Source organism: Cinclus cinclus, chromosome 27 (genome assembly GCF_963662255.1).
Source record: "Cinclus cinclus chromosome 27, bCinCin1.1, whole genome shotgun sequence".
Classification (NCBI taxonomy): Eukaryota; Metazoa; Chordata; class Aves; order Passeriformes; family Cinclidae; genus Cinclus; species Cinclus cinclus.
The window spans coordinates 2,352,435-2,378,106 of record NC_085072.1 but is presented as its reverse complement, the minus strand read 5'-3'; the positions used below and the strand labels follow the sequence as shown (position 1 = coordinate 2,378,106).

The 25,672-nt window shown below is 45.1% G+C and overlaps 1 protein-coding gene across 4 annotated transcripts in view; it reads left to right on the top strand.

Moving 5' to 3' along the window:
- Nucleotides 1-25,672, top strand: part of SRGAP2 (SLIT-ROBO Rho GTPase activating protein 2) — an 89,895-nt gene that overhangs the window by 39,929 nt on the left and 24,294 nt on the right. For 2 of the 4 annotated variants that reach the window (XM_062509736.1, XM_062509737.1), the window contains exons 4-9: nt 6,715-6,777; nt 9,693-9,908; nt 10,886-11,014; nt 17,724-17,945; nt 19,563-19,664; nt 20,508-20,705. In XM_062509736.1, the coding sequence (XP_062365720.1) occupies nt 6,715-6,777; nt 9,693-9,908; nt 10,886-11,014; nt 17,724-17,945; nt 19,563-19,664; nt 20,508-20,705 (930 nt within the window). Of the gene's footprint in view, nt 1-6,714; nt 6,778-9,692; nt 9,909-10,885; nt 11,015-17,720; nt 17,946-19,562; nt 19,665-20,507; nt 20,706-25,672 lie in introns of all 4 variants that reach the window. The other 2 variants (XM_062509735.1, XM_062509734.1) reach the window with 1 other exon arrangement.

The following is a 25,672-nucleotide window of genomic DNA, read 5'->3' as shown; positions in this document are numbered from 1 at the left end:
CAGTCCAGAGCAGACCCTGAGGCATCAAATCCTTTCCTTGGGCTGTTCTTCCTCCAGTCAGTGTTCTGTGTCATGAGCTGGGAGCTGGGGGGACAGGCAGGGACAGAAGGAGGTGCTTGAGGTCCCTTTTGTCACTGAGCTCTTGAGCTGCTGCATCTCAGGGTGTGGAGGGCTTTTCTGAGGATGGAGAGAAGCTGTGGTGGGGCTGCTGGGTGTGATGAGGGATGTGCTGGGAAAAGGGAAGGGGAAAGGAAAAAGGAAAGGGGAAAGGAAAAAGGGAAATAAGAGGGAAAGGGGGAAGGAAAAAGGGAAAAAAAAAGGAAAGGGGGAAGGGGAAAAGGAAAAGGAAAGGGAAAGGGGGAAGGAGAAAGGAAAGGGGGAAGGAAAACGGAAAGGGGAAAGGAAAAAGGGAAATAAAAGGAAAAGGGGGAAGGAAAAAGGGAAAAAAAAGGAAAGGGGGAAGGGGAAAGGGAAAAGGAAAAGGAAAGGGAAAAGGGGAAGGGAAAAGGAAAGGGAAAGGGGGAAGGAGAAAGGAAAGGGGGAAGGAAAAAGGAAAGGGGAAAGGAAAAAGGGAAATAAAAGGGAAAGGGGGAAGGAAAAAGGGGGAAAAAAAAGGAAAGGGGGAAGGGGAAAGGGAAAAGGAAAGGGAAAGGGGGAAGGAGAAAGGAAAGGGGGAAGGAGAAAGGAAAGGGGGAAGGAGAAAGGAAAGTGGGAAGGAAAAAGGAAAGGGGAAAGGAAGAAGGGAAAGGGGAAAGGAAAAAGGGAAATAAAAGGAAAGGGGAAAGGAAAAAGGGAAAGAAAGGGAAAGGGGGAAGAGGAAAGGAAAGGAAAGGAAAGGAAAAAGGAAAGGAAAGGAAAGGAAAGGAAAGGAAAGGAAAGGAAAGGAAAGGAAAGGAAAGGAAAGGAAAGGAAAGGAAAGGAAAGGAAAGGAAAGGAAAGGAAAGGAAAGGAAAGGAAAGGAAAGGAAAGGAAAGGAAAGGAAAGGAAAGGAAAGGAAAGGAAGCTGTACTCAGGTGGGGGCTGGTCTCTGTTTCCACAGAACCAGAGGACACAGCTGTACCAAGGGAAATTTAGGTTGGATGTAAGAAGAAGTTTTTTACTGGAAGAGGGTTAGTGTCTGCCCAGGGAGGTGGTGGAGTCACATCCCTGGGTGTGTTCAAAACAGACTGGATGTGGCACTGGGTGCCATGGGTTAGTTCAGGAGCTGGGCTGGGTTGGACTGGCTGCATGAAGATGAATTCTGGAGCTGTCAGTGGGAATCTGGGGTTTGTCTGCCCCCAGGGATGGTGTCAGTGCAATTCTGTGGGAGATAAATGGTGAAATAACCACGTTTCCAGCAAATAAAACTGTGTGTGAAGGGGAATTGTCCTAGTAACAAATGGTTCTGCCTTGGGGAGGAGGTGATGTTTTCTTGTTTGGGCAGAGTTAATGATTTAGGGCTGGCTTTGGCACAGGGTTGGAGTTCCCAGCCCTGGTGCCACCAGCGTTGCTGTTCTGGTCACCTCTCCCTCTCCTGGAATATCATCCTGCTTTGATATCTGCTCCTTTTCATTCCTTCATCTCCCTTTGATTTCTCCTGCTTGTCCTCCTTCAGCACGGCCCCTTTATTTATTTCTTTCTACATTTCTATATCTAGGTATGTTTTTATATTTATATATGTATTTTCCCCCTAAACATTCTTCTGTTTCAGCTGATTCCTGCTTTGATTTCCCCTTTTCCCTCTATCCCCTGTCACCCTCTCTGTTTTTATATTTATATATGTATTTTTCCCCAAAAAAACATTCTTCTATTTGAGCTGATTCCTGCTTTGATTTCCCCTTCTCCCTCTATCCCCCTGTCACCCTCTCTATTTAACATGACCCTTCATTTCTGTGCATGGAACAACCTTCCTGTTTCTTGCATGGTTATTAGGTTTTCTTGCCTCCAGATGTATCTTTTGAGTGGGATCCCTTGGGATTATTTATACATGTACAGACCTTTGAGCAGAAGTCTCTTTAATTTGGTCTCTTTAATCACTCTTTCTGTGTCATCTGTTTGAAATTTTCCTAGAAGCAGCCTGATAATCTTGTTCAAATTGAAGGGGAAAAAAAAAAGAAAATTACCTTTTTTAAATGAACGGACTGTGGAAGCCTCACTTAGAGCAGTATCTGAACAAACTGATTATTTTCAGACAGATTTTTACATATGGGTATTGTGAAGTGCCTGGCAAATGTTTTTGGGCAGAAAAGCAGATTTATTCTGTGGGGAGAGGGGCCTCAGGACAGGCTGTGCCTCTGAGCTGAGCCAGGTACCAGCTCAACATCTGCCTGCCCTGCTGGGTTTAAAACACATTTCCTGCTCTGCCTTTAGCTGGGAGGTTCCTTGGGCTGGAGCAGGGACCTTTCCCTGCTTTATCCACTTAATTGAGGATATTTATGGGGAAAAAAAACCCATTTGGAATCAAGAAAACCAACCTGAGGATTTGAAATTCTCCTCCTGTTTAGCACCTTTGATGGTTTATCTCCTGGTACACTGCAGGCTGTTTGATGTGAGATGGAAAATCCACAATGAGTTGGTTAAAAGCCTTGCAGTAATCAAGGAAGAGGAATTAATAATTCTCTGAAGGGGTCTGCCATGACCTACTTTACAGCTGCACTGTGGCTCTTGCAGCTCTGGTACCAGAATATGAGAAATCCTAAAGCACCCCACTCATGGAAAAGCCAGCACATGACAGAAGTGTAATGGTTGAAATGCTGGGCATTTGTAAAAATATTTTTTCTGTCACGGTGTAAATTTGTCAATGTGCAAATGCCATGAGTAAAACTCTCAGAGAGGTGCAGAGCTGGTACCTCGGTGCTACATCCCTGCTCTCCTCCTGGCATCCTTACCCTCACTCCACCTGTGATTCAAGAAACATGGGAATATTTAACATTTATTCTCCACCTAGGCATATTTAATTACTACTTTTACAAAGATGCAGAGACCTGATACTGTTCCAGAGCAGTTCCAGAATCAGCAGATTCGGGCTCCAGCTGTCACCCTCTGACACAATTTGAGGCAACAAATTAAATAAAAATGTCTTATCTTGGCGTGTTGCACATTCACCTTCCTGTGGCTTTGAGCCCTTGCTGGCTGTTGTTGGGTTTATGGGGGAACTCCACTCAGGAACTCCAGGCAAGGTTGGTTTTTGAAGACATCCCATCTTTCTGTCAGGCTTGGGAGGACTTTGCTGGGGCTGGAGATGCGGGGCAGAAAATGTTGACAGCATTCCTGAGCTTTCCTCGTTATTGTCGTTTCCCCCCCTCCCCAAATATTTGGAAGCTGAAGTCGTTAATGTTGGGTGGAATGCGGAACAGCCCCGCAGTAGATCCCAAAAACATCTTGATTAAATTAGAGGGGAGGTGGAGGGGAGGAGGGCTGGAACAAAGAGGCTGTTGAGGAGCTGGCACGGCCCGTGCTGGGAATTTATGTTCCAGCCAGGGGTGGCAGAACCTCCAGCCCTGCCCTGGTGTAGATCCACCCCGGAGTAACAAAGGAGAGAGTGTGTGCTCACAGCAGCCCCCTGGGCTGGGCAAGAGCTGCATCCCCAGCCTGGCATTCCTGACACATCCTGCTGGGACTTCATGGGTGCTGCTGGTGATTCCTTGGGGTGTAGGGAAGGGAAGGTGTGTTCATCACCTCCATGGGGTGTACAGGAAGGGAAGGTGTGTTCATCACCTCCATGGTGTGTACAGGAAGGGAAGGTGTGTTCATCACCTCCATGGGGTGTACAGGAAGGGAAGGTGTGTTCATCACCTCCATGGTGTGTACAGGAAGGGAAGGTGTGTTCATCACCTCCTTGATGTGTAGAGAAGGGAAGGTGTGTTCATCACCTCCATGGTGTGTACAGGAAGGGAAGGTGTGTTCATCACCTCCATGGGGTGTACAGGAAGGGAAGGTGTGTTCATCACCTCCATGGGGTGTACAGGAAGGGAATTCTTCCTCCTCCTCCAGAGGAGGCAACGAGGCTGGTGGTGGATTTGGAACACAAACCCTGTGAGGAATGACTGAGGGAGCTGGGGTCGTTTATCCTGGAGAAAAGGAGATTTAAGGGTGACCTTATCACTCTGTACAGCTCCCTGACAGGTGCTGTGCTCAGGTGGGGTTGGTCTCCTCCAGGCAGCTCTGACAGAACCAGAGGACACAGCCTTAAGCTGCACCAAGGGGAATTTAGGCTAGAAGTAAGAAAAAGCTTTTACCTGGAAGAGTGATGAAGTGCTAGAATTGTCTGGGATTGTTAAAAAGAGACTGGATGTGGCACTCAGTGCCATGGGTTAGTTCAGGTGCTGGGCTGGGTTGGACTCGATGATTTAAAGGTTTCTTCCCTCCCTGTGGTTGTATGGAAGGTGTGAGTTTGTGACCAGTCCCTGCCCAGCACAGGTGAGGAGCTGCTCCACTCCCTCCATCCTCAGGTGTGCAGGGAGCTCCTGGGCCGTGTCCCAGGGATGCTTTTCCAACCAGATCATCTCCCAGCTCTACAGCAGGAGGGTTTAACCTGATCTGATAAGGAGGACACACAGTTTGTGGGGACACCCCCACCCCACATGCACACCCAGCTTATTTATTAGTGGAGCCAATTAATTAAGATTTTGTTGCTCAAGCCCTTCCTCATGTTAAGGGAGGCACAGATAGGCTGGGTTGCAGGTAAAGCCAAGAGTAGATCACAGTAAAGCTGATCAGAATATCTTTTATTTCTTGCCTGTTTACAAAATGAATTGTTCTGCCTTTGCAAAACACACAGAATAATAGAGAAAATACAGAGCAACCCAGAATTTGCTTCTGCAGTAGCAAATCAAGACATTCACAGCTGCCAGGACTGCTGTTGTCTTTCCTTGGCATGGATTTTGTTCATAATTCCGTGGCACTTTCTGGCATGATGCTGGAATCTCTGGTGCCTGTGTGGCAGTGGGATCAGGAGCCTTTAATGTGCACTTTGAATTCCCTGGGAATTCAGGGAAATTCTTTGTGCATCACTTCCACCTCCCTCCACTGCACTTGAGAAACTTTTTCCTCACATCCAGTCCATTTTCCTCTGACCTTCCCAAGCAAACCCTTCTGCTTCCTCCAATGTATTTTCATTTATCAGGGTCAGCCAGCTCAGCTTTTTATTTATTTTTTTTTTCTCCTAGACATTTTTTTTTTTTGGTGGAATCAGTGCAGGGACCAGTTTTACATTCACAGTGCTCATTGCACCGCTCTTGTTCTGATGTCCCCTGTGTTCTACCTTCATATTAATGGAAAGGATTTTTCCAGTCCTGCAATCCAGCAGCTCCTTTCTTGAGAGCTCATTTTGGAAGGACAGAGAATTTTATGTTTTGGCGATTTGACATCTTCTTTTACCCTCTCAACCTGAATCTTCGTTTAAACATTTTAATCTCTGCTGTCTCATTGATGCTTCAGCAGTTTGTGCAGCAAACGTGCAAATTTTTACTACAAGAAATGAGCAAAACGGGCTGGAAAGAGCAGGGTTGAGAGGCAGATGATGGGGCAGCACTGGAAAATTGCTTTTCTGTGTGAAAAGTTCCGTGCTCAGGGTGCTGCAGGCAGGGCCAGGCAGTCACCTCCATTCATCACCTGCACGTGGAGGAAAAGGCAGCCAGGAACACCTGGGGACCCAAATCCCTGCAGGTGAGCAGCAGCTTCAGCTCCTCCTGCTCCCAGAGGTGCAAATCCCACAGGTTTGTTCCTGCAAACCCCCCTGGACGCTGGGAATCACCAGCTCTGGGATTTTCTCTGAATTAGGCACTCCTCAGGAAAAGCTTTCCTCTCTCGGTTTGTGTTGGATGCTCTTTTTTTCCTGTAGCACCTGGGTGAGGGATATGGGATTGGAACATGTGGAAAATCCAAAGGACTGGGCATTGGGTACTTGTGAATCCTGCTGTGCTGCCAACGGAGCAATTCCAGGCTGGTCTGAGCCTCAACACCCCAAAATAATAATAAAAAAAAAGTCTCTAATAAAGCAATTTTCTCATCCCAGAAACACGCTGTTAGCACTGCTGAACTGGACAGTATGGGGAAAAGAATAATTTAAATTCAAATCAGATAATATTTTTTTTTCTGACTTTATCAATTTATCAGTGTGTTGTTGGATTTTTTTCCTCATGGCTTAGCACTGTCTTGACTTCCTGGGCAGAAATGTTGGTTTAAGCATGGGTTTGACTGCATTGCCACTTTATCTGTTTCTTTTCCTGAATGTTGTAGGCATAAATAAATCTTGAATTTATCAAATTTGCTTGCCCCAGTAGATATTAAACATTTGTAACGTGAGGGTTGAAGCATGCAAATGCTGCCTTAGTGGGCAATGAACGAATAAAATCTAGAAACTGAATTAAATTATTCTTGTTATGTGGTGTTTTCCTTATCCTGCTTTTCTTCAGGATATCAAGCTGTCCTGTATCCAAGTCTTTCTTAACCCTGCGAAAATGGGAAAATTCTTTATTTTCAGGCTTGAAAATTGAAAAATTCTCTGTAAATTTCCATCTTTGCTGCACAGAGCTTTTCTGCCTGTTCCCATTTGATTTCAGTTTATTAATACTGGTGCAGCGTGACCCCGAGTGCCTCTGGGCTGGGCACTGATTGGATTTGCCAGCACAAACAGTGATGCTTAATTGGGCCTAAATTATTTGTGGATACCCCGTGCTCACTTCCTCTGCAGCATCTTCCTCAATTAACTTTCATTTCTCTGTTCTGTTGCAGAGCAAGGAAGTGGGGCTGCAGCTCCAGGAGGACTTGATGAAGGTCTTGAATGAGCTCTACACGGTAAATCAAACTCATTTCTTGGCATCTCCTCAGGCAGAAGGGAGCAGTGGTTGACTTCTCTCACCAAGGCTGAGAAAAGGCTGTTGTAAAACTCCAGAAATCCCTTTTTTTTTTCCCTCCCTCCCTCCTCTTGTCATTGTGTTGGTGCAGCTCTATAAGTGTTGGCTCTCCCAAGATCTCACCTTCGCACCCGTTTGTTACTTTGCTGCAGTGATGGTTTAAAAAAGAGCCAGAGATAGGAGAATTATTTCCAAATAAGCCAAAAATCGTGGGGTTGGTGTGGTGAGAGCCTTTAGCTGAGCTGGTTTGACAGCAGAGCAGCTCCTTTTAGAGGAAGAGATTCCCATCTGTGCTTTTTGCTGCTCACTAAATCCACTGGAAGCAGTGAGGAGGAGGAGGAGGAGGAGGAGGAGGAAGAGGAAGGATGTGATGTGTCCCCAAGTGCTCATGTGCTGCGTGGGGATTTTTCTTCTCCTCTCACACAGATGAATGGAAAAAGCCTCTTGCTTGATGATAATTTTGCTTTCTGCAGTTGTTACTGAGCAAGTTCTCCTCTTTAAAAGCAGAACTTGTTGTTCAGTGGCTCAAAAATGGCTTTTTTATTTTGTCCTTAGTGATTGATTGGGTCATGACACTGAGATTTATGTTCTTCCTCCTTCCTCCTTCCTAAAGGTGACCCAGGGTTGTTTCTCTGGTCATGGTGTATTGACCCTGTGGTGAAATTAGGGGTAAAAATCAGTGTCAAAGAGTTTCGTGGGCTTCCCTGAATTTTCCTGCATCAGTAAAATGTATAGAGGGAATTACTTAATTACAGTTAGTTACAATTACACCCTCAAAGCCAAATATTCAGGCAAATCAGCTCTCCAGAAATTTTCTATTTGAGGGCATAATTGGCTCAACTTTTGAGTCCTGTCATGGATGGGATCCTAAGGAAGGACGTGGATCTGCCTCTAAAAATAGATTTTTAGGAACTGAGTTCAGTTTCTGATCCAAGTTCAGCTGGCTCTGGAGTGGCTGCTGAGTGGAGTGTGATGGACAGGGGATCATTTTTGGGTTCCAGGCTCTCACAGGCCAATTTTTGAGCTAAACAGTGAATTCTGCTCATTTCTCTACCCCTGGAAGGAAGAACTTCCAGAATTCAGCCTTTGCTAAACAAAGTGATGTAAGGTATTGATATTTTCAATGGCACTGCTGGAAATCTGAAATCTATTTCTCAGTTCCTCCTGCTGCAGAACTCTTTAAGTTGTCCCTTCACCAGAAAACCTTTTCATTTGCAAAAAAGCCACTTCTGATCGTGCTAAAAGCTGCTTTTTGCTGGAATTAAAGCCACCCCACCAGTGATTAAATGTAGTGATACTTTTAGAAAGAATTCCTCCTCTTTTTCTGCTGGATGTGGCACTCAGGGCTCTGGGCTGGGTGACAAAGTGGGGATCAACCAAAGGTTGGATGTTCCTGGAGATCTTTCCCAACCTCAGTGATTCCCTAATTCCATATCCAAAGGATTGGCAGAATCCCTGCTTTTAGGCAGAACGGGTCTGGGTGAAATCTTGAATTTCTCTACACAAATCAAAGGCAGAGGGTTGTGTTTTTTCTGTATTTTTTTAGTCCTGTGCCATCTTGCCCTCAGCAGACCCCAGTGAGTCACCAGTGTCCCCACACCAGAGCCTGTGGCTGCCAACGTGGCACAAAACCATTAAAAACCCATTTAATCTGGGATTTCTCCCTCTGCTTTTGCTCTCTGCCAGCTCCACTCTGAGCAAGAGAGGAAAAGCAACTCCTTTGCATCTATTATTATAATTATAAATGCCTGCTTTATAGTCTGAGCATCTGCAGGGGCTGGGAGTGCGGGTGTGTGAATTATTCAGGATGTTCTTCAGCACTGGCTGCAGTCACATTCCCTCTCATGTTGAAATCCAGAGTCTCTTTGGATCTGGGACCTCTGCTGATCACTGCAGAGGGGGAGCACACGGCCCACTTAGGTAAAATTGTGTTATCTTCTGGTGCAAAATAGCTGTAAATGGGTTTTCAGCTGAGATAAATCAAATTATTCACAAGTGGAGCCTTTGTTGCTGCCGGAATGGGTGACTTTATGCAATTGTGCTTTTTTTTTTTTGCCCCCTGTGAGTGTTGTATCGTGTTTGGTTTAGTGTGGGATTCAAATTGCTTTGCATTTATGGATAAAAAACTGATTTATATCTCATGTCCTTTGGTTCTGTTTGCTTAACACAAATCTAGACATTAATGCCACATGAAACAAATGGGATTTTTGTGACTGTGGGGGGATATTGATCTGTATTTACTTACAAAAATGTGCTATAATAGAAGTTGTCCATGCAGCACAGGGTCCAGGTCTCCCTAAGTGCAAGAACCACGCTTGTTTATTATTTTTTTTATTACATAAGGTACCCAGAAATACTTTTGTGTCCCAAATTGGATTTGAACAAATGGCACCTGAGTGGCTCATGGCACTGAGACTGGATTTGCATCCTGTGATGTTTAAAGCTCTGACTCACCCAGATGAAAGGCTGATAGGGCTCCCTTCAGTAACCTTACCTGCTGATGAAAAGCTCTCATTTTCCTGCCATATCATTTCCTTTGAACACTCGAGGCTGGATTTAGTCTGCAGCCCTATTTTTATTATTTTTTTTTTTTTTTTAATTTTTTTTTTTTTGTTTTCATGCCTCCTTTATTGCCTTGTGCAAGAAGGCACACGCCAAAGCCAAACAAAGCAGCAGCTGCAGAATCACCCACTTGGATTTCAGATTTATTCTGGGGCTCAGGCACCTCCTGCCCTGCTTTCCTGACATGGGAAGTTTCCCTGAGTGGGTTTTTTGTTTTTTTCTGGTTCAGGTATTTCAGACCAACAGCCAGCCCTGCCTCGCCAGGCCCTGAGTGTTGGATTTTGTTGTCTGCAGGTGATGAAAACCTACCACATGTACAACGCTGACAGCATCAGTGCCCAGAGCAAGCTGAAGGAGGCAGAGAAGCAGGAGGAGAAGCAGATTGGGAAGTCAGTGAAGCAGGAGGACAAGCAGACCCCACGTTCCCCCGACTCCACCTCCAGTGTCAAGTTTGAGGAGAAACACGTCCGGAGGAGCTCCGTGAAAAAAATCGAGAAAATGAAGGAGAAGGTACTGGCAGGGTGCACAGGAGCCACTGATTCCCTCCTCACATCCAAACCTCGTTTTTGTGCAGCTTTTGCTGCACACCTGGCTGAAGGAAAAGGCAAAGCCAGCAGCAGGTTTCCTTTGGGACAGCCAGGTGCAGTTTGTGTTGTCCCAGCACAGAAAGCTGAGGCCGGGTTAGAGTGGGGAAGCAGCAGTTGCCTGCTTGGAATTCCTGGTCAGTGTGGTTATTTTTGTTATCCAGAGCACAAGGTCTGTGCTCCAGGGAGCCCAGCAATCCCAAACTGGCTTCATGACACTGAGAGTTATGTTCTGGCCTTCCTCCTTCCCAAAGGTGACCCAGGGTTGTTTTTCTGGCTGTGGTGTATTGACCCTGTGGTAAAATTGGGGGTAAAAATCAGTGTCACAGAGTTTCGTGGGCTTCCCCGAAATTTCCTGTATCAGTAAAATGTGTAGAGGGAATTGTTTAATTACAGTTAGTTACAATTAGAGCCTCAAAGCCAAATATTCAGGCAAATCTGGGGACAGAACCAGTGGCCTCAGCAGTTGGTCCTTCCAGCAGTTCAGCTCCAAGATTCAATCCAGCAGTAGGGAAGGAGTCATTTTGGGGTGGATTTAGGCTCTGGAAGGACCAAGTTGAGGCCTTGGAAGAGCTGGGGTACCTGTAGCAGCCCTCAGACCCTCATGGGCTTCTCTGGTGGTGCTGGAGCTGGGCCATAAGCTCCTAAACCCTCCTTGTCCCTTCATTCCTCCTTTAACCTTCCCCATCCCACAGTCTCAAGGCTTTGGATCCAGTGTAGCAATGCTTGAACACATCTAAATAATTAATCTGCATTTCAAGTCTTGGAGTCTTGTCAAAACTGGAATTCAAATGGGCAAAGCCTGTGTGAGCAGAGCAGGATTTGTTCAGGGTTCTCTGGTGTCACTCAGAGTGCTGCTCACCTCTTTCAGTGCTCTGTTCTGGTTTTTTTTTTGTCTTTCAGCGCCAAGCAAAGTACACAGAAAACAGACTGAAGGCAATTAAGGCAAGGAATGAATATCTGCTGGCCCTGGAAGCCACCAATGCCTCGGTGTTCAAGTACTACATCCATGACCTGTCTGATCTCATTGATGTAAGTGCTGCTGCTGGGGCCAGGAGCCTCCCATGTCCCTGCACAGCTGCAAACCTCTGCACAGCTGGGCTGGGCAGCTTGGGGGTGGCAGGGGCCCAGAAATTGGTCATTGAGGTGTGACAAGAGCTTTTCTCAGGTGGCCACCTCTGTTACACAGACAAGAGAGAAAAGGAGTGAGTCTTAAAGGGAGACCCAGCTCCAGTGTCACACTGCTGCCTGGCATTTTCATTTGACTGTTTTAAGCAAACCCCCGAGATTTTACTCAGAAGCACGTTTGAGAAAAAGATTTTTAATTGTAGAAGAAATTTGGCTGAAGAAAAGGGTGTTCAGAGGCATTTCCTAAAGCTGCTTTTTACTGCTTTTGGAAAAGTCGCTGAATTATGGAACATTCTGAGTTGGAAGGGACCCACAGGGATCTTGAATTCCAGCTCCTGGCCCTGCACAGACACCCCAAAATCCCACCCTGTGCCTGAGAGTGCTGTCCAAGCACTCCTGGAGCTCTGGAGGGTTTGGAGCAGTGCCCATCCCTGGGAACCCTTAGTGCCCCAGCACCCTCTGGGGGAAGAACCTTTCCCTGATCTCCATCCCAAACCTCCCTCCCAGCTCCAGCCATTCCCTCAGATCCTTTTCCTGCCCACAGAATACACTTCAGTCTCCCCACCACTCAGGGGGGCAGCAGTTCTGCTTTTGGTAAAACGCACCTCAAAAAAAAAAAAAAAAAATCTGATTTTTAAAACCTCAGCAAAGCCAGTCAGGACCCCTGAGGTTCTTGCCAAGGACATGCTGAGTGTGGGGCAGTGGCTCTTGGTGGCCACTTGAAGGCCATCCCTGCTGGAAGCTGCAGAGCCTGGAGGGAGCTGCTGTGGAGGAGCAGGGAGTGATGAGCACAAGAGTCTCTAGACACAGGCAATAAAGAGCACTCAGATCTCTATTAATTACTCAGCTATTAGAATAACCAGCAGTCTGTAGGACCCATTCATTCAGCTGATGATAAACTTGCCTGGAGTGCTCTTGTGCCAGGTGTTGATTTAAACCTGTCCTTTGGAGGTCAGGGCTGTCACTGAGAGGGGGCTTGAAAAATGCTGTTATTTCCAAATGTTGTGGTTTGCAGGACTGCTGCACTGGCAGGCCAGGTTTGTTTATTCCTGCTGCCTTTTTAGGAGCCCTGTTTTGGTTAACATTTGCTCAGCCTTAATTGCATGGCCCTGGGTTTTTAATAAATTAGAACTTGCTGTATATATTTATATCAAAGCTGCAAGATTTGGATTAATTTCACCAGCATCAGCCTGATTTAATTGCTTTAATTTTTTTCATCTAAAGCCCTGTTTCTCAAGTCTTTTCCCAAATACTGCCTGGTTCAGTTGTCTGGTCCTGGTGTATTTTCATGAATCTCAGGTAGCAAAGAATCCATTGGGGTTTCACAAGCCCAGAATAATTTCTGAGCACAGAGCTGAGGTGTTTTCAGCAGGACAGGACAAATCTGGGCTGTCCAGCTCGGAATGAAGAGCTGCAGTGTCTGGGGCATGGCAGAACAAGAATCCAAACTCCTGAATTCAAGGGATGTGGCTGTTCCTAGAGAGGAGCCCTCGTGGCTCTGGGTGAGCCCCTGCTCTTGGAGCATTCAGTTTAACTCTACAAGTTCCCACCTCCTTCACAATAAAAGTGTTACCTGCTCTGTGTTCAGGCATGGAAAAAATGTGGGACCTGTCTGGGAGCACAGAAGATGGAGTTCAGTTCTCTCATTCTTAAGACACAGGGAAAATAGATTTATTAATGCCTTTGATCCTGAAGGACTGAAAATTAACAGTTATAACCACTGATGGTTATCTGAGCCATCTGACTTGAATAAAAATGTGATTTTTAAGCCAGGCTGTAATGCCTTCCCTCGATCTAATCATGTGGTGATATTGAATTTTGAAATATAATATAAAAGTAATCTTCAAAGTTACTTACAAGGAGATTGTGTTAGGCCAAACAGCATTAAATTTGATGTTTAATGTCATATTTATGCAGCACATTGTTCCTTCTGCAGTGTGCAGGGAAGGATAGCAGGGAGTTAATTCTTTGTCGAGAGTTAAGAGCAATAATTTTTTTCTGCCATAGCCCAGTAGTTTTGAATTTCCTGACTTTGGGGACTGAGGCAGCTCTTTGATGCTAATGAAATATTACAGTAATGGGGAAGTTTGCATTAACTCATATTTATAAAAGGGTCACTAGGACAGGATTGAAAAAAAAAAAGATAAAAATATGTGTGAGAGTCCCAGAGCTTGCTTTGCTCTTCTAGGAATAGGTATTCCATGGATGCTCAGTCCAGGATCTCATCCTTCCCCTTCCAAATGTGAATTACATTTTAAAACAAAGGGCTTTTCCCCCTTAAATCTTCAATTTTTGAGGCCTGTTTCAAAGCTGACTGGCAAAGGGTTAATCAGCTGTCATGTTGGGAAGTGAATTTGAATGAGTTATCATTAAATTCTTATAAAAAATTGATTTCCTTCGAGACTGATTCCATCAAACATTTATATAACCCAGAAAAGGGATGGCAGGACTGGTGGATTTATAAGCATGGAACACTGGACTTAAAAAGAAAATACACGAAACAAAACAAAAAATACCCTTTAAAGTGGGGGAGTGGTCTGGGAAATGTTTTCTTACAGTGGCTTCAGGAGCAAAGAGCCAACACATCCTGCTGAGCCAGGAGGGGGGTCCACATGAACTGCCCTGTGCATTCCCAGTCCTCCCAGTGCAGTTCTGGGAGCTCAGACTGGTCACAATGGGAGGGTGCAAAGGCACCTGTCCCACAGCAGGAATCGTGTTCAGTTCTGGCTCTGCAGTTGTGGAATGACATGGGAGTGGGTCCAGCAGAACCCACAAAGATGATTTTGGGGTCTGGAGCACCTCCCTGGTGAGGAGGGGCTGGGGGTGGTCAGGCTGGAGAAGGGAAGGCTTGGAGGGGGTCCCATCAGTCAGTATCCCATCAGTCATTATCCCATCAATCAATATCCCATCTATCCATACAGATATCCCATAGATCCATACAGATATCCCATCCATCCATACAGATATCCCATCTATCCATACAGATATCCCATAGATCCATACAGATATCCCATCTATCCATACAGATATCCCATCCATCCATACAGATATCCCATCTATCCATCCAGATATCCCATCCATCCATACAGATATCCCATAGATCCATACAGATATCCCATCCATCCATACAGATATCCCATCTATCCATACAGATATCCCATCTATCCATACAGATATCCCATAGATCCATACAGATACCCCATCCATCCATACAGATATCCCATAGATCCATACAGATATCCCATCTATCCATACAGATATCCCATCTATCCATACAGATATCCCATCCATCCATACAGATATCCCATCTATCCATACAGATATCCCATAGATCCATACAGATATCCCATCTATCCATACAGATATCCCATCTATCCATACAGATATCCCATCCATCCATACAGATATCCCATCTATCCATACAGATATCCCATCTATCCATACAGATATCCCATAGATCCATACAGATACCCCATCCATCCATACAGATATCCCATAGATCCATACAGATATCCCATCTATCCATACAGATATCCCATCTATCCATACAGATATCCCATCCATCCATACAGATATCCCATCTATCCATACAGATATCCCATAGATCCATACAGATATCCCATCTATCCATACAGATATCCCATAGATCCATACAGATATCCCATCCATCCATACAGATATCCCATCTATCCATACAGATATCCCATCCATCCATACAGATATCCCATCCATCCATACAGATATCCCATAGATCCATACAGATATCCCATCTATCCATCCAGATATCCCATAGATCCATACAGATATCCCATAGATCCATACAGATATCCCATCTATCCATACAGATATCCCATCCATCCATACAGATATCCCATCTATCCATACAGATATCCCATCTATCCATACAGATATCCCATCCATCCATACAGATATCCCATCTATCCATACAGATATCCCATAGATCCATACAGATATCCCATAGATCCATACAGATATCCCATCTATCCATACAGATATCCCATAGATCCATACAGATATCCCATCCATCCATACAGATATCCCATCTATCCATACAGATATCCCATCCATCCATACAGATATCCCATCCATCCATACAGATATCCCATAGATCCATACAGATATCCCATCTATCCATACAGATATCCCATAGATCCATACAGATATCCCATAGATCCATACAGATATCCCATCTATCCATACAGATATCCCATCCATCCATACAGATATCCCATCTATCCATACAGATATCCCATCTATCCATACAGATATCCCATAGATCCATACAGATATCCCATAGATCCATACAAATCTCCCCAGGGAGTGTCAGGATGCTGCCAGGCTCTGTCCAGCCACAGGACAAGGAGTAATAAACGACACCACAACAAATTCCACCTTCACATGAGGAAGAGTTTCTGTCCACGAGGGTGGCAGAGCCTGAACTGCCGCCCAGGGAGCTCCTGGACTTTCTGCAGCCACCCCAAACCCACCTGGACGTGTCCCTGTGTCACCTCCAGGTGCCCCTGCCTTGGCCTGGGTGATCTCCACACATCCCTTGCAGCCCCAAAAATTCTGTGAAGAGGAGTGAGTGCTGCTGTTAGACCTGAGCTGATCCTGATCCCAGTCCTTGGCCCAATCCCATCTTTCCCCCACTGCAGGATCAGCCCAACCCTCTTGATCCAAGGCTGCCTCCACACGTGCAGATTCTCAATCAAGCCTCTTTTGTTTTGCTTTTTGTTTTGTTTTGTTTTTTTTTTTTTTTCCTTGGCTGGTTTTGTTCTTTTCTGATTGAATGTAAAGTCCCTTAATTCTCTGCCTGCAGCCCAAGCAGCAACTGCAGCTTTTTTTCCAAGGCTTCACACCTGCCACAGCTTGTTTGGCACCAGAGCCAGGCTTCCAGCACTCGGTGGCAGGAATTCTGTGGGAGCAGGGAATGGTCCAGCAGTTTGTCTTCCCTCTCCCCCCACCCCTCTTCTCCTTTTTCCCCCCTTTTTTTCTTCTGCCTTTGCAAACAATGACAGTGATGAGACGCAAATGATGGGCGAGGAGGAGTTCTCGTGTGAATTTTGCTTACAGAGCAGCACAGCAATCAAGCAGATGGTCTCTTTCTTTCCTTTTTGGATATTCTCCTAGTGGATGTAATCTTGCTTGTCATTCCAAGAAGGTGGGCTCCTTCTTGCTCATGGTTGAAAAATCCAGCCTGGTTCTGATCTCATGCTGATGAAAAGCTCCTTTTTTCCCCCTTCTGAAACATGAAAACTTGGCTCTGCAGCCATGGTGGAAATGAAGCTGCTTGATTGTCTCCCAGTGTCAGCATAGCCAGGAAATCCTTGACCATAACCACTTCTTGCTTCAAAGTTTTTTGCTCTTCTGTTTCACCCCAGCAATGAAATCATCCCAGCTGGTGGCTGCTGGGTTTTGGATGGCTCTGTTTTCATGTCCAGGTCATGCTCCTCCTTCCTGAAGTACACAGAGTGTAGCAGTTTGTTGGAATTATGGGATTATTTGTGTGCAAATTGGCTTTTATAGATGATCCAAATCTTGTGTCTTGTCTCTCCAGTAGCACTTCAGTGCCTTGCTTTGAATTATGGTATTTAAGGATTTTGGAGTATATTCATAGGAACAAGACCCCTAAAAGTCAGGTTAGAATTTAGGGAAATCCACTTCACTGCTGTTGAACTTCACCACTTCATTTTTGGATGAAATGAGTGTCTAGTTCTCCATGAAAAATGAGTCTCTAAAACTTCACAGCCTGTTATAACAATTTAATCTTACATTATAATATATATTATGTAGTATATATAATTTAAGCTATATAATTATAATACAGTGATAAAATTTGCACGGGGTTACAGGCTGAGGTGCTCTGTGCAATGAGTGAGAGATGTGAGACCTCCCTGCCTTCCAGAAGATGACAAAAGTCCCACAACCTATTCCCCATTTATCCAAGTTCTTCCTTTGGGAGAGTTCAGATACAAAAACCCCACAGCCCATTCCCCATTTATCCAAGTTCTTCCTTTGGAAACATTCAGATACAAAAACCCCACAAGCCATTCCCCATTTATCCAAGTTCTTCCTTTGGGAGAGTTCAGATACAAAAACCCCACAAGCCATTCCCCATTTATCAGATACAAAAACCCCACAGCCCATTCCCCATTTATCAGATACAAAAACCCCACAAGCCATTCCCCATTTATCCAAGTTCTTCCTTTGGGAGAGTTCAGATACAAAAACCCCACAAGCCATTCCCCATTTATCAGATACAAAAACCCCACAGCCCATTCTCCATTTATCCAAGTTCTTCCTTTGGAACTGTTCAGATACAAAAACCCCACAGCCCATTCCCCATTTATCAGATACAAAAACCCCACAACCCATTCCCCATTTATCCAGCTGCTGCCTTTGGGAGAGTTCAGATACAAAAACCCCACAACCCATTCCCCATTTATCCAGCTGCTGCCTTTGGAAACGTTCAGATACAGAAACCCCACAACCCACTCCCCATTTATCCAGCTGCTGCCTTTGGAAACGTTCAGGTTGCCATTGTGGAGTTCCATTCCCTCTATTCATCTGGAGCTGTGTGTTTTTCCAGCAGTGCTGTGACCTGGGCTACCACGCCAGCCTCAACAGAGCCCTGAGGACGTTCCTGTCGGCCGAGCTGAACCTGGAGCAGTCCAAGCACGAGGGGCTGGATGCCATTGAGAACGCTGTGGAGAACCTGGATGCCAACAGTGACAAGCAGAGGCTGATGGAGATGTACAACAACGTCTTCTGTCCCCCCATGAAGTTCGAGTTCCAGCCACACATGGGGGACATGGTCAGTGTGGGTCCCTCCTGCAGCTCTGCCTGCTTATCACCCTTGTTTTTGATAAATTGATCCCCTCCAGGGCTGCCTCTTTTGGGAGCCTGAGAGGTGGGAGATGATGTGAAGATTAAGCAGAGAATCATGTCAGGCATGGCTGAATTTTTCTGTTTTGGCTGTCAGAGCTGGATGATCTCCAGGGGTCCCTTGCAACCCCAAAAAGGAGTGAGTGCTGCTGTTAAATCTGAGCTGATCCTGATCCTTCACTGGAGGTGAAAATGCTTAATGAGGTTTAATATTAAATGTGAGTAGGGAGCACTTTCCTTCAACCTGCAGCCTAGTCCCCAAGACAGCCACTGAATTTTGAGATTGGAAGGAAATATAAAAATATAAGAAACCTGAATGCTGTTTTTTTTTTGCAGCATCTTGAGTGTGCAACCTGAGAGCACAAATGCTTTGCAGTGATGCTTTTTGCATCCTCCTTGTGAGCAGGGGCTGTCAGAGGACTCTGCGTTTTTGGCAGGACAAACCCCTCTCTTTTATGGGTTTATCAAGGTGTGGTTGCTCAGCTGGGAGCTGTTGAAAGTCACACACACACAGAGTTCTGAATGGCAGCAGTGCAGTGTGTGACAATTTAGGTCAGGGGGTTGGATTTCCAGATTATCCCCCGTGCACAGAATGGTCTCTTGCAGGCAGCCTCTTCTTTTGGGCTGGGAATTACAGCCACTGCTCCAGGCTCTTCTTTTGTCTCTCCTGTTTTAAGTGAAACCTTCAGACTGCAAATGACCTTTCCTGGATTTTTCTGTGCTTCTGATGCTGTAAGATCATGGGAAGAAAAGGAATTACCTACAGAGTCTCATTCAGGAGCAGCTGCCATTCACTGAACCATTTATCTTGCTGCTTCTCAAGGCCAGAGGAGTGCTTAGAAATGCAGTTGATGGTCTTGTTGCAATGGTGCTCACGCAGCAGATGAAATCAAAATATGTGATCCTGTGTGTGCACGGGTGGGATAAAACTCCCCAGTTTCAATTTCAGTCTCTGAACAAACAGCCTCAGGCAGTGAGGTCAGTGTTTTCTTTTGAAAAAAAAAACACACAGAACCCAGAACAAAACTAAAGGGACAAGCTGGCTCATGCTGTGGGATGAGTCTTGCTGAGCAGCTCAGGGAACCTGAGTTCTGGTGTCTCTGACATGTCCCCAGCCTGTGCTTTTTTATTTCAGCTGCCCTGGATTCATTCAAGAGTGACCTGTGCCTGTGCAGGGGGTTCAGCTGAGCAATCCCAGCCCCTTGTGCCCCTACCCCAGGATGCCAGGCTGGAGCACTGAACCAGATTCCTCATTTTTGGTGTGGTTTATCTGAGTACACAGGAGAAAGCACCTCCAGACTTCCCAAAACACACGATGAGCTGACATCACTGAAAGCAGCTGATGTTTCCCAGCTCTTGTTTGATGTTGCCATCATCTCCTGCTCGCTGTTCAGTCCTCTCAGGGAGGGAATTGCAGTTTGGCACAACCTTCTCCTCTGGTAGAAATCCAGGTTTACCAAGTTTTAAAGTTCACCCTTCACAGAACGTTTGTGCCTGATCAATAAATGAGTAATTGCCATGCTCTGCTGGGCTGTTTCTCTTGCAGGAGTCTCAGCTCTGTGCCCAGCAGCCAGTCCAGAGTGAGCTGGTGCAGAGGTGTCAGCAGCTGCAGTCCCGGCTGTCCACGCTGAAGATTGAAAATGAAGAGGTCAGTCAATAACCAGAGCAACCCCTCTTAGCCACTTCCAGTGGTTATTGAGCACTGATTATGGAAGAATCTGGGTGTTGTGATCCTTTTTTTATTAACACCTGTGGTAAAATTCAAGGCCAAAGCATCTTCTGTTTTAATTGTTGTGTTGATCTCACAGGAGAGTTGGGTGTATGGAGAGAAGAGAATCCTTTAAAATACCTCGCCCTATCTCTGTTGCCATCCTTAACTTGATAAGATAGGCTGTGTTGCCAAAATTGAATTTGGATAGCAAAGGGAAAAGGAGGAATTTAATGTTTTGAAGTGATTTTGCATAACCTGAGTTGAAGTGATTTTTGTTTAATTGGCTACCCAAGATGAGAAGAAGATGACAGGAATGGGGATCTAATCTCTGCACCTCTGTGTTCAGGAACTTTGGGGTAAAATTTGCAACCCCTTTTATGTTTAGAAAGTTGATTCTGACCTTCAGTAGAGATGCACAGTGCAGCAGAGTCCTGTTTGTAATTAACATTTGATGCCCAGTAGATGCAGAAGACAATTAGAGAATCTTTGTTCCAGCTTTCTTTGCTTTGAGGTTAAATTTCTTCCCATCTCTTCCTGATCCCAGCCCGTGAGATCACAGCTGTGATCCTGGCACGGAGTCCTGGCAGGTTCAGGGTGCTGCCAGCTCTGTGCTTGCATGGACTGTGCTGTTAATGAGCCAGAATTAATTACAGCACACAGGGTGTGAAACCAGTAATATCTGTTTATTAGCAAAGTGCTCCAGGGGACTTCACTACCTGTGTTGTTTACTTCCAACATAAAACCTTGAGGTTTTTGAGTTCTCCCCTCCTTGCTGGGCAGGTGAAGAAGACAATGGAGGCCACGCTGCAGACAATCCAGGACATTGTCACCATAGAGGACTTTGATGTCTCTGACTGCTTCCAGTACAGCAACTCCATGGAGTCTGTGAAATCCACGGTGTCCGAAACGTTCATGAGCAAACCCAGCATTGCCAAGAGAAGGGCAAACCAGCAGGAGACTGAGCAGTTCTACTTCACAGTAAGGGGCTGATTCACAGGAATTTAGGGACTTTTTTGAAATCTCTTTTGGGAAATTCTCCCCTGTGAGAGTGGGGAGAGCTGTGGCTGCCCTATCCCTGCAAGTGGCCAAGGCCAGCAGAGGTTTGGAGCAGCCTGGGATAATGGAAAGTGTCCCTGCCCATCCCCTGGATGATCTTTAGGGTCCTTCCCACCCCAGCCATTCCATGCTTCTGTAATTTTCAATGTGCTCTATTCATAATTATCCCCAGAACAGAGGGCAAAGTGATGCTCTTGTCTAACTAAAAACGCTTCTCTCGCTGATTTTGGGCAAGCAGAGGAAGCGTGTTGGGGATTAAAAATGTGTGCTCTCAATTCTCTGGAAATATTTTGGGATATCTCTGTTGCTTCAAATGTAGTCTGTGGGTAAATTGTGTCAAATTCGATTTCTTCTGCATCTGAAAAGGGATTTTCTGAGAAAGAACTTAATAGCTTGTAAACACAAAATTTCAAAACTAGTGCAAACTAAAAGAGTGTTTAGCTCTTCCATTTTTTGTTATCATCTTACAATTTCAGCCTGCATAAGCTTTTCACTGAGTCAGTGTTTTTTTACAAGATGCTAAGAGCTTTTTGATACTGAATTTCATGCCAGACTGTGTGTCCTTTTCCTACATCAGATTTATGTCATACTGTTGGATTTGTTTCCAGTTTCAAAATACTTCAGAGCAGCAGATGAAAATCATGGCTCTTAACCCCGGTTAATTTTTATTTCCTTTGGGCATCCTTCACTTTTGTCCTCCCAGAATGGTGTTAAAAATCTGAATTTTCAGTGAAAATGGAGAGTAACTTGGCAGGATGGATCATTAGGCCTTGACTTAGAAAAATCCAAAATCCTTCACTGAAGGTGAAGCTGGTTATTGAGAGAAGTGGGTGGAGAAGCTGCTTCAATTAAGACAGGAGTGACCACCCTGCCCAGGGTTATGGAACTGGAAAAGTGATTTTTAATTGAACTCGGAGCATTTCCTCTCTAGAGAGAGCTACTCTGAGTTCAGAGAGCAGCAGGAGGAATCCAGGGCTCAGTGTGGATGGGATATTTCTGTTTCATGTTGTTGGTGTTAGGGAGAGACCCTCTCTAAGCAGCCTGATCAGATGCTGCATTGATCTGTCATTGTCCAGGCTTATAAATGGCCTTGGTAAGGATTTCCAGCTCTGGATCTCCTTTTTCAGTGTCTCACAACCCCCTCAGATGGGTATTAATGAGGCTTGAGGGCAGAGCTTTGTGTAGGGGATAAAAAAAAAACAAAGTGCAGCACAGAATTGAGATTTAATTCCTTTTTACCTCGTGATGTGCTGAGTACTGGGGGACAGGAGCTGTGAGAAAAACGCTGATTTAAAAGAGTATTCCTGATTAATGTGACTCAAGGAGGAAATGCCATGTGCTGCATTCCTGGGCACAGCTCTTGGGTAAATACAATGATGGGAATTTAGTGGAAGGATACTCACTGGAGGATCTCCAGACTGGAATAATCTGCATTTCCACTGGAAGCACACACTGGCACGCCAGTGCTGATGGATCTCTTGCTGGGAATTGAAGGGAGATTTATAATCAGAGAAATTCCAACTTGCCAGTGTGCAGGGCAGGGTGGACTCAGCCCTGAGCTGCTGCAGGTGGCTGAGGCAGGGAAGCAGCAGCAATTTCAGGGAGCCAAAATGCAGGGATGTGCTGCTGCTGCTGCCATGGGCACAGCCCTGCTTCCCCAGGCAGGGATCCTGGCACTGCTGCCCACCCGGGCACTGGGAAAGGGGGGCTGTGATTTCATTCTTCCACCTCCAAAGCAGCATAGTTTGAGTTCTTAGGTAAAATGTTGGGGATTTTTTTACCTCTGGGAAGAGGAGGAGCCAGAGCAGCGCTGGTTGTGTGAAGTGCTTTAGGATTAAGGGAGGTTTAGTTTTGTCAGTGCTTTAAGGCATGGGGAAATGTGGGGTAAAATCTTCCTGCTCCTGAGTCCTGCCCCTGGGGGGGGTCCTGGTGGTGCTGATCCTGTGGGAAGGGGATCCAGTTCTCCCTTCCTTCAGTCTGGTTTGGAATTATTCTTGGATGGGTGAGAGAGAGGAGAAGCACTGGGATGGATGAGGATGTGGAGCAGCAGAGTTGGTTTTCCTTTCTGTGCTAAGCAGGGAGGAAGGCATGGATGGGGTTCTGCTTGGTGCAGCTGGTTCTGACTGGGAACGTCCCATCCTTTGGGCTCACAGGTGCCCAACTCGCTGGGATTTGTTTCTTTTGCAGAGTGCTCCTGGCTCTGACTCCCAGCTGATCCTCACCTCTGAATTGTGCACAAATGGGGGGACTCAGAGAGGTTTCTGCTGCTCTGTTCTGGGTGCACTTAGCCCAGCTCCAGCTGTGCTCTGCCCCAGCTGAAATCCTCAGGAGTTCTCCTGTGGTTTGATTATATAGTTTCTTTTCCTTTGACTGTGTTTATTACATCAGAAAATCCAGGGCTAATGGATCATTGTAATTCACTGAGAAAAGCCTGAAGCTTTATTTTGAAATTAATTGGTTGTTTTTTTGTTTTTTTTTCATCAGCATCCTTGCAACAGGCAGGGAACAGAATGTTAGGCATGAGGAAATGGCAAAACAAACAAACAAAAAAATAGGGATTCTGCAGGGGATGGGAACACCTTTTTCTCCTTTAAAGCAACCCCTGGTACCTGCTGATATTTTTAATGACCTCAAAGCCAGAGCCCTGCAAGTCCCAGCAGTGCCTCTGCCCTGCCCTGCCTGACCCACCTTAGGCTGGGCTTAAGTGTTTAGATCTGCTTCAAAAGGGAGCTTAAAACTCTGCCAAGAGGAATTGATTTGCTGCTCTTTAAGCTTCTTTTTGCAGCTGAGCCTTCCAACCCTCCTGTCCTGTCACCTGTGACTCTGACACCCCCCCAGAACCAGATTTATCCTCAACTCCCCCACTTCACACTGGTTATTTTTGCAGTTTTTGTCTCATCGTATTTTCTTCTGCAAAAATTTAATCGACTGAGCAAAATATAGTTAGGGCTTGGCAAACAGATTCTACAGGGAAATTCCCCCCAAAAATGCAATTAATTTTTTTGTAGTGGTAAGGGCGCTTCCTGTTGTTTTCCAAAACAACAAAAAAAATTGAAATATTAATAAAGGAAGCAGGAAATGCTGAGACTTTCCAAAGGGACTTAATTCTTGTGAAGTGTTTCTTTCAATATTGTCAAGGGAGGGGACATAAAACACAGGCTTTTGGCAGTTAATTAAAGCCATTTTTGTTTGTTGTGTCAGTGCACACCAGGGCTGGGGAACCCTCAGGGGAAGCTTCCTTAGTTCCTGGAAGGTTTTCCCTCACTACAGCCTCAGTGTGTGTATATATTTCTTTCTTTCTTTATTTATGTGTGTATTTCTACTTGACTCTTTCCATCCTGCACAGAGGCTGCTCCTGCAAAGACCAAGCAGGCTCCAGGCTCTCCTGTTGTTAAAAATATTGATTTTTACCTCAAGGATTTGCAGTCTTCTGGTTCAGATCATACCTGGAAGGAAGTGGATTGAACTGGGGAGAGCTGGGAGTGTCCAAGGCCAGGCTGGGATGGTGAAAAGTTTCCCTGCCCATGGAACTGGATGAGCTTTGGGGCCCTTTCCCACCTAAACCATTGGAGGATATGATATATACATCTGATTTTGATATATACATTTGATTATGCATTTATATATTTGATATATATTTGATTATAACAACAACATTAGATGAGAATCTTCTCTCTGTGCTCATTCTGCTGGCTGAGTGTTGAAGATCTCTCGTGATTCCAAAGAGTGCTCTGTGATATTTGCAGAGTTTGTGTTTTTGAGGTGCAAACATGTCCCATTTATAATGTGGGCAGCCCCTGTGCAGCAGAGTATTTCACATGATTGCAGCTCAGTGAAGATAAATAAAACTGCTCTGAGCTGCAAGATAGGAGATGAAAGAGCTGCAAAAAAAAAAAAAAAAAAAAAACAAAAAACCAAACAGCATTTTCAGAGCTGTGGAAAATCAGGGAGCAGTGGGAAAAATGCCTGCGTGGCTGTACAATATTCCACTGCCAGAGTAAATCTGAACTTCAATAATATCTTTATTTGTTTTGTCCTGTGCCCCCTGTGCAGCCCTGTGGATCATCCAGCGTGGAGGATTTGACAAGTAAAGTGGGGTGAGAGAGGTTAAGTGAGACAATAAGCACAGTAGCAGCCTTTGAGCTGGTTAAAACAGATTGTTCATTCAGTGCATCCCACCCTGCCTGCCAGGGGATGGGTGGATGACAGCTCCTCTGATGGCTCCAAAGATGCCAAACATTCAGCTGATCCCACAGTGCAGCAATGGAAATTGCCCTGCACATGGAGAATTCCCAGAATTTCAGAATTGTTAAGGTTGGAAAAGGCCTCTGAGATCATTGATGCAAGCTTGGTTGGGCTCAAAATATGGGTGGCCTGAGGTTCAGACTTGCCAGGACTTAGTTCATGCTTTAACCATGAATTTCAGAGTTATTCTGTCACTGAATTTCAGTGTCAGTCAGCAACTGTAAATTCAGTGTCATTCTGTCAATTCAGTGTAATTCTGTAACTGTAAAGTCAGTATTCTGTAAATTCAGTGTCACTGTCAATTCAGTATCACTAAGTTCAGTGTCACTGTATAAATTCAGTGTCATTCTGTCAATTCAGTGTAATTCTATAACTGTAAATTCAGTATTCTGTAAATTCAGTGTCACTGTCAATTCAGTATCACTAAGTTCAGTGTCACTGTATAAATTCAGTGTCATTCTGTCAATTCAGTGTAATTCTATAACTGTAAATTCAGTATTATTCTGTAAATTCAGTGTCACTGTCAATTCAGTATCACTAAATTCAGTGTCACTGTATAAATTCAGTGTCATTCTGTCAATTCAGTGTAATTCTATAACTGTAAATTCAGTGTCATTCTGTAAATTCAGTGTCACTGTAACTGT